This window comes from Metopolophium dirhodum, chromosome 8, assembly GCF_019925205.1.
Source record: "Metopolophium dirhodum isolate CAU chromosome 8, ASM1992520v1, whole genome shotgun sequence".
Lineage (NCBI taxonomy): Eukaryota > Metazoa > Arthropoda > Insecta > Hemiptera > Aphididae > Metopolophium > Metopolophium dirhodum.
In genome coordinates this window covers 29,866,285-29,876,339 of record NC_083567.1, presented here as the reverse complement: position 1 = coordinate 29,876,339, position 10,055 = coordinate 29,866,285, and the positions used below count along the sequence as shown (strand labels likewise).

Sequence of the window (10,055 nt, the reverse complement as noted above, 5' to 3'; positions counted from 1 at the left end):
TTTCTTATCACGGGACCCAACTCTTATAACGGAGCCCAACTTACTGTCCCCATCAGCACGTCATGAGTAAACAAATAACAATAACGTCATGAGATAATAAACATTTTCAGATCAGTACAAAAATTAAAAGCATATGGAAAACTTAAAACCAAGATACGTAGATACCTAACATTTAGTAACAGAAAAAGGTACGTATGGATTTAAATGTTTAATTAGGAATACTATTTTTTATTACAATTTATTCTATATAATATACTTTAATACCAATATAAATTTGTCCTTGTAAGTTGGTAAATTGTAGGAACATGGTGAAAATGTATTTAAAAAGTAAAAAAAAATAATACCAAATACTAACTCAATATTCAATTTTAACTACATATCAGTGTTTTCATTTTATTTATGGCAGTCTACAAAAAAAGTTTTACAAAAAAATATGTGGAAATGGCAAATGCTCTCTTACAAACCCTTCTTGCGACCAAATGAAAGGTTTTAAATAAAATGTCCCTATCTAATTGTTATTTTTATTTTCAGAGTACCTAATTGAAAAACAAACAATAAAGAAGACATAATTCAATATGGAACCACGAGGAACAAATACTGATGATTGGGCGGTAAATTCAAAGTGAGTAGTATAATATACAAGTTATATACCTATACTATATAATAATTATATTATAATTAATGTGGCATAACAAAATGTAATTATAGCTTACATTTTGATAGAGTTTTATTTATAAAACTTGGTGTTTTGATCATTCAATTTGTGCATTAGTTATCTAGTAATACCTAATTAAAAAAACAATTTTTTTGCAATTTCTTTTAGGTATAATGATATAATACACAGTTCTAGAGTGTTGTCAATGCTAGCCGCTAGGTACTTATTAGATGTGATGATCAATTAGTATTCAATGAAATTATTATTATAATTGAAGAAACAGACCATAACAATGATAATGCATTATTTAAATTAGAGTATGAATTAAATTTACATCATAGTGTAATATTAAATTTGATGATACAATTTTTATTTTTATTAATTTTTTTTAAAAAGTCATCGTACCCGCATATGTTGGTTCTGTCTTACATACGTACTAAATACCAAATTTTTGTTCACCAGTTTCAATTGTGTGCTGTTAGTTTTGATATTAGAGTAAATTAACCTGTTATAAAATGTTGAGTTACGATTATTATCTAAGGCCCGTGTAAATGAATAAATAAATATTTTTGTAAGTATACACGTCATACATCTTTTTATAAATTATAGACTCAAGAAATATTTCTGTCTTATTTTAATGAATGAGTGCAAGTGAAGCTTCAATTCTAGTGTAAAGGTGTCTTAAAGTCTTAAAGGTGTTTAATAATGATTATTATTAAAATATATTATATATTATGTTGGCACGAAATTCAAATGATAATACTTAAATAATATATAATACTTTAATATAATACATGTATGTATGTATTATCTAAGATATAATATGATGAATTATTACAAGATATCAATTATTATCATTATTACATATAATTATTATTATGAATTACGATTATTTTTCTGGGCTGAAAGTCATTGAATCTTGTTTTATAAAAAAATTCAAATATACTTTTGATAAAATTATATTACACTCCTTTTTTACAGTGAAGAAATTACTGATTGTATTTGTCTTTTGATTAACGAAGCCAACTAAATTAAATAATTAAATATTTAGGTATATATACGGATGAATAATTAAAATTGAGTATCCAAATACATAGGTAGGTAGGTATCTAATTTAACCAAGTGAGTCAATTCTCATAAAATAAACAAAGACATTTCTCAAGAATTATATGTCTGATTATTAACTATAATAATTGTATATAAGTATGCTGTAGCGTGGTGCGGCAGTTTTTTTTTTTTTGAACCACAGCTCCTTTGATTTTTGGGAGTTGGTAATGTTAGATTTGTAAAATGTATTGCTTCTAAATTATGAACTTGAGAATTGAGATACAAGCAAATGTTGGTATATATCCTAATTTTTGTGGGTGGGTGGGTGAATGGATAAAATATATTTGGCTCCTTCAATTAAATTTGTTCACAAAGCCATTGTTAAAGTATGCATTAAATTAATAATAAATTCACTTATGTCAATTTAATACAAATAAACTTTTTTATAATATAAATTATAATTAGTAATATCATTAAAGTATTTAAATATTTTCGTATCATATAACATAACGTAGCTATTAGCTAAGAATCGCAGAAAAAAAGCCCAGAAATATAAATATGAACACAATATTATGTATACGTCATGATATATTGTGTTATAATTTATAAGTTATAAGTCAAAAAAAATAAGTCTTAGGTATATACATACTAAAATGTATACAAAAATTACACAACTATAGTCTATTCAAAATGAGATCGGTACATGGCGGCGACCAGTTTTTGTCGGGTGGCTGTCAGACGTCGTATGGTCTGACGCCGTCCCCACTACAGCGACGGTTGGGCGCTGCCACGAAAAAGAGCCGTGTGTACTATTTGGATGCCCGTACCGATCTCATTTTGAACAGAAAACGTGCGCAATTTAAATGAAACACGATAGTAATTGATAATAATTAATATGTTGGCGCGAAATTCAAACGTGCCAATGAAATGCGTGTATTTACGTACGGCGATGGGGCTATAATGGCTTTGTTAATACGCGGCTGGGTGCGTACAATAATAATACGCGCGCCCGGAACCAACTTAGGTTCTTTACGCCACTAACACCTAAGTCCTAGAAATATGGAGGATAAGTTGGGTTTGTAATGGTGAAATAGCTCAAACAGTATTGTTCGGGATCGCCTAGCAATTATTGTCGGCTATGTAGTGCGTGATGTGTAATTATGTGTATTAGTGTATGCAGGGCCGGATTTAGGAATGTGGGGGCCCTGGGCCCACCTTAGAAGTATATATTATTTTTCGATAACATATATTTAATATTTTAATATATTATTATAACTTTATAAGTGAATTTAATTTAATAATAGGTATATTAACATTTACCGAAAAACAATATTTAATTAGAAATAAAATTATGGTTTAAAAATATTTATATTATAATGCCAAAATAATAATAACAAAAAAAAATGTAATACAATAAAAGTTGGTAGTAAATTATGTTCATTAAATATTTATATCGTATATATACCTACATATTACATAGTCTATAATAATAATATTAATATAATACTAAATAGTATATAATTAATAATAATTTTTATTATATTGCAACTTTGCGAGATTTCGTCGCTGCAAATTTTTCAACTACTTGAGAAAAATCCAATGTTCTAAGTATGTCACTTTCTATACTTAACAGTGCAAGGGTTGATAGTCGACTTTGTGTCATCGAAGTTCGTAGTCGGTTTTTTATCAACTTCATTTTTGACTAACGATCGTTCCCCACTGCAGTTGGACACCATTATTAGATAATATTTTAATTTATAATTTCCCAATAATAATATTAATAAATATATATTTTATACGAGCAGCGGCCCACCGGGAAATTTCCCGGTAACCCGGTCGTCCAGTCCGCCACTGAGTCCGTGGCGAACACAAAATATGTATTTTATTTTGTTTAATTTATTAATTAAACAAAAAAATTAACGCATTACCATATAACCATGAGCCGCCACTGAAATTTAGTAGATATTCAATAATATAAAATAATTAATAACATAAAATAATAATAAATCTAAAAAATGCTCATATAATTATTCAGTGAATGTTTCGATCGGGTAGGAATATTATTTTAAAAATAACAATTAAAAAATAAAAATCAACTAATATCGTCGGAATAATAAATTTAATAGTGAGAAATAATACATTAAACTAACCTGTATACTCGGGTACTCGTGTGGACGTATGGTTGAAAACGAATAAAGAGGGTACTCACTACTCACCGTACTCGTCTATATCACATCAATGTTAAATATAATCTTTATCTACGTTATTGCTTGTTTTTATATAAAACGTATTCGGCACGAATTTATCAACAACAGCGGTCGGGCGGCTTGCTATACAAGTAATATGTGTTAATTTATAACTGATCAAAATTAAAATCAAAATTTAAAACCATACCAAATTAGCAATATTATTTAGTTGTCCTTATCGCTTATCCTACTCTACGAGTTATAATAATCTATTTTAAATTACTTTAATAATTTTACTATATAAAATATGATTGAACAATATTATTCGATTTGTGATTTAAATTTATTTTGCAAACATTATATTGTGTGTGTGTTACACTTGGGCGCAAAAAAGTCCCATTAAGTGGGGGCCCTCATTTTGTGGAGGCCCAGGGTCCAAGGCCCCCTGCCCCCCCTTAATCCGGCCCTGAGTGTATGAGTTGAAAAATCAAGCTGTATACACCCTCCAATTTTTAAGTAATAATCTATTTAATTAACTTTTATTGAAATCGGTCCAGTCATTTTTTGAGGCTATTAACTTCGGATAAACCAACATCGAATTTTAGTTGTACCTATATAACCCGATTTGACCCACAAAAAATTTATATAATATAAGTGTATCTTGGTTTTGGTGTACCTACCCTCAGTTCACAGATAAATTTAGGTAGCTTTGCGAACTAAATCGACTAAGGTGAACAATATATTTGTGGTGGGTTGGGTATATATCGAACGTGATTCAAACTACTCTTTAAATATTCCTGATATCTCCAAGAACCATTCGAAATTTTCACAAAATATAGCTACAAATATACATTCAACCCTCATATTTGTTTTAAGATATAATTTCTTTATTCGAAATCATAAGCGTGCGACGATTTGATATTGTATGCTTTTACCCTATCTGCCAGAGTAACTAATGGCAAACATTTAAAATACTAATTTTACTGATTATTTCTTCTATAACCAATAGCAACCATTTAGAAACAAAATTTCTATCGTAAATCTCAAAATACCTGTTTGAGCCCCTCTCCGGGTTGAACCAATTGGGTCTAATTGTGAATCTAAACCATTCAGGGACTCACTCAAAAACACACAAACAACAATGTAACGTTCAACTCAAGCCGTAGGATTGTGCTTCCCTTTAACGGGGCCACTCGTGTTTTTGCACATAGGACTATAGGAGCCTGGAACGCCATTTTCCTTCGCCGCTCTGGGAACGAATATAGCATATATACAGGCCCCAAACGCTTCCTCGGAGGCGTCACAAAACCCACGTACATCCATAATGTCAGTACACCCGTCATACCCTTTCTGGGAATGGATATTTTTCGTAGTCGCTCAAGCTCCTCATAAAACTGACCCCATCTTTGCTGATTGTCTACTGAAAGCCGTGCCGTGACAGTCTATCTTCATGGACCACAGCTGTTGAAGGAATATTTTTCCCTTCACTAGAACCGGTGATGGAAACCTGAGTGGGTCGAATATTCTGTTCAAGACAGAGAGTATACCTCTTTTCACCAATACACCTTCCGTGGATCTTGATACGATGTCATATTGAAAATGGTCTGCGACTGGTTTCCACTGCAGCCCTAGTGACTTGACTTTATCATCGTCTCCTATATTTAATACAAACAAGGGATCGTCAACACGCTTGGACATGTTTCGCAGAACAAACTCGGAACTGGAACACCATTTCCTTAACGGCAACTTTGCTTAATCTAGCACTACGCTAACATCTCTTTGTAATTGACAGCAATCATCCTCCATATCGGCCCCCGTCATTAGATCGTCCATGTAAAAATCTTCGGTGATCACTTTTGAAACTTTCGGGTATTCTAGACACTTTTTTGTTGTAAGACAATAGGTGGACTAAAATGAGGTAGGGGTCGTTCCGTACGTGACTGAAGTAAGCTGATATGAACGGAGTAATTCTTCAGTGCTGGATCTTCAGACAATTCTTTGTAGGTCCCAGTCTTCTCTTCCCACCTTTATTTGAAAATATTAGGTAGATACATAATTAAATATATACAGGATGTCCTGTGAGGATATATCCATTAACCGGGTTTTTACCGTTTTACCTAAAAACTAAAAAAATTATTAAAAATCATGAGATTAATGAAAATAAAATGTTGAAAAGTCAAAATTTTTACAAAAATAAACTATAAAATGGTAATCTTCAATTGTTTCAAAATTATAATTTTTTTTACTTTATTTACCAAATCATTAAATTAAATTAAAAAATGAAATAAAATATGCGTAGTTCTTGTCTCTGCGAGTCTAATAAAAAAACAGATATATAATATATTATAAATGGGTAATCGCAATGGGTAAATTCTCGCGTGAGTGTGAGACATCCTGTATAATATATAGAAGTTTTACTCCATATGTTTGTTTGATATAAAATATTTTTGATACCTATACATGTTGGATTATGACCTATATAAATTAATTCACAAATTAATTTTTGAAATCTTCATGATATGTATAGTCTATACCAAATAAGAGCGCACCGGGCGGCGCACAAAAACCGGTCATATCACGCGCATGTCAGAGAGCGCTACCGTCGTGCGTTCCAGCGCCACCAGGGTCAACCGCTTATACAGAGTGTGTTATATTGTCACACCATTTTAACGGTCTTTAGCGGTAACACGTATTTTTGTTTTTTGTGCGCATTCGCTGTTTATTGAATTTTTCTTGTTGTTGTTTAAAAAAAAAAAACAAAAAAAAGGTCTATTATTTTACTATGTAATACGCGGTAGCGCAATGTAATACGCGATAGCGCATTGTTACTACAATTTCCTGTATGTACGGCGGCGTCGCCGACGGCGGCAACATCGTCGACGACGCCGATCATAGCCGACTAAGGCGACCAATCACATAGCTAATAGACCCGTCCAGGGGGGTCCGGACGTCGCTCCGCGATTCATTTGTATGTGCCAGCGCGGTGCGCTCTTATTTGGTACAGACTATAGTTATATTTATTTTCCTTTATTTGATGAAGGTTAACGTTTTTAAAATATCTAATTTTATTATTTTAGAACTAAAACTGGAGAAAAAAATAACAAAATTGACACCGAAATAAAAATTGAAGTATTCAATTATTGACGGATATGAATTTAAAGGAACAATTTTAAACAATAGCAACTCTTCAGAATTTATTACTTATATGAATTTGGACGAGACATCTAACTGCTTAAGGGAAAAACCACTGACTGATACCTGTGAGAAAATGTATACAGCAACCAATTTAACGGCATATAACGAAGAAAAGCCGTATAAATGTGATATATGTGAAAAAAAGATTTCTACAGCATCAAATTTAACAAAGCATTTAAGGACACATACCGGAGAAAAGCCGTATAAATGTAATATATGTGATCAAGCCTTTTCTCAAGCACATTATTTAACTGTGCATACAAGGACACATAATGGAGAAAAGCCGTACAAATGTAATTTCTGTGATAAAAGGTTTTCTACATCATCAGCATTAACAAAGCATACAAGGACACATACCGGAGACAAGCCTTATAAGTGTGATATCTGTGATCAAGCTTTTTCTCAGAAAACAAATTTAAAAAAACATACGAGGACACATACTGGAGAAAAGCCGTATGAATGTGATATCTGTGAAAAAAAGATTTCTACAGCATCAGATTTAACAAAGCATTTAAGGACGCATACCGGAGAAAAGCCGTATAAATGTAATATATGTGATCAAGCCTTTTCTCAAGCACATTATTTAACTGTGCATACAAGGACACATAATAGAGAAAAGCCGTACAAATGTAATTTATGTGATAAAAGGTTTTCTACATCATCAGCATTAACAAAGCATACAAGGACACATACCGGAGACAAGCCTTATAAGTGTGATATCTGTGATCAAGCTTTTTCTCAGAAAACAAATTTAAAAAAACATACGAGGAAACATACTGGAGAAAAGCCGTATGAATGTGATATCTGTGATCAAAGTTTTTCCCAACCACATACTTTAAAAACCCATAAAAGGTCACATACCGGTGAAATTGCGTATAAATGTGAAATCTGTGATCGTGCCTTTTCTCAAGCATATAATTTAAGAAGGCATACAATGACACATACCGGAGAAAAACCTTATAAATGTGATATCTGTGATAAGGGGTTTTGTACATCATTAGATTTAACAAGGCATACAATGACACATACCGGAGAAACGCCATATAGATGTGATATCTGTGATAAGGGGTTTTGTACATCATTAGAATTAACAAGGCATACAAGGATACATACCGGTGTTAAGCCGTATAAATGTGATATATGTGATCAATCTTTTTCTCAAGCACATCATTTAACGGGGCATACAAGGACACATACCGGAGAAAAGCCTTATAAATGTGATATCTGTGATCAAGCTTTTTCTCAGAAAACAAATTTAAATACTCATAAAAGGACACATACCGGTATAGAGCCGTATAAATATGTTATCTGTGATTTAGCGTTTTCTAAAGCATCAAATTAAAAAATTAAACGAGGATACCTACCAATAAATTCTATAAAATGCAATGTATTCAAGGCATAATATTATAACAATTATATTCTAAATATACAAATTATTTTATAATTTAAATAATAATAATATCTGTATTACCAATATATATTATAAGTACACTACAAAACATAAAATATATTGATTGCTTATTGGTACCGCTATCCATTCCCCCTAGCAATGGTTTCGCCGAGAGATGTTATCTGTATCCATAGAACTGGAATTTTTAAACATGAATGTTGTGAACACTTCTATGATAAAATAAAATAGACGCTTCTATCGTGCATGCCAATATATTTAAAACTGATGTATGCCTCGTTTCTTGTAATATTTCATGCGCCAAGACCAAATTACAAATTTTTTTCAAACTCTCTTGTTATGCGACAATATATTATCTCGGGTGAATGTAAACTCCGTTATTGATGAAAATTAAGTGACAATATGAAATAAATATACTATATTATTGTTATTAAGAAAAAAAATCAATTTTTATAATAATAATTATTGTCCTCATTAAATATTAGCAATATATGTGTATATGCCAAAAAATATATAATACTTAAAACTAAAATTAAGAATTGTCAAAGAAAACCATACAATTGTAATTTTTAATGTGTATTACTTCAAAACATCGTAATAAATAATTGTAATAATCATAAAATATTTTGTAAATATGGTATGTTATGTGTTATGTTATGTAATGTTAGAATATTTTAAACTATGAACTAAAATGATGTGTTGCAATTTGTAAATATTCTAACAGTTAAGTTAATATAAATCCATTATTTTAACTATTTAGTGTTCTCTAAAATGGAATGCCATTATAAATTTAAATAAAAAACAAATTAGCTTATGCACATTGAGTAGAAATCATTTAGATAGATAAAGTATCAAAAAAAATTCCACCAGAAAGTTTTATCATTACTGTTATTAAACTATATTCCAAATGTAATTCATCTCATAATATAGAAATACCTAATAGAATATTTTAAAAAATCAGTAGCATTAATGTTAGAAAATGTTCCCATGGGAAAAAAGGTGATATTAATGTTTAGACAATAGTGGCGTTATTGTCTTTGATACTCATATCGGAGTTAAACTATTATTGAACCATAAATATATGTGAAATCGTGAATTATTACATTTTTTCTTATAAATATCTCATTATTTTTGTCAAATCAATCAATTAAATTCAAAACTAATAAACGTCTATAATAATGCACTGCCCATGTTGCACACTAACTTTCCAATATAAAGGTAAAATAACCATAAGCAATCCATCAACAGACTATGCAAACCAATAATGGTCAAATACCACAAATGAATCCAAGTAGGTAAGTATACTTTTATATTTAAATGGTCCGTTTTAAACACCAAAAGACGTGGAATTTATTTAGCACAACATTTGGCTTGTGCCAGACAGTTTCTTGCTAATTTTTCTAAATTGTAGTAACCTTATCGATTAACTACACAAAAACCCACCTATATTTAGCTGAAATTAACTTTTATTTATGTTATTATATTTGTATGCTCTTAATTAATATACCATGTATATATACTTTTTTGCATGTAATTATGCAAGTGATTGTCGACTTGACAAAAA

The 10,055-nt window shown here is 30.7% G+C and overlaps 1 protein-coding gene across 1 annotated transcript; it reads left to right on the top strand.

Moving 5' to 3' along the window:
• Positions 1 to 34: 34 nt before the first annotated feature.
• Positions 35 to 9,319, top strand: LOC132950713 (zinc finger protein 271-like). Its single transcript, XM_061022258.1, has 3 exons — positions 35 to 188; positions 532 to 622; positions 6,966 to 9,319. The coding sequence occupies exon 3, from the start codon at positions 7,094 to 7,096 to the stop codon at positions 8,423 to 8,425; it is 1,332 nt and encodes a 443-aa protein (XP_060878241.1). The 5' UTR covers positions 35 to 188; positions 532 to 622; positions 6,966 to 7,093; the 3' UTR covers positions 8,426 to 9,319.
• The last annotated feature ends 736 nt before the right edge of the window (positions 9,320 to 10,055 follow it).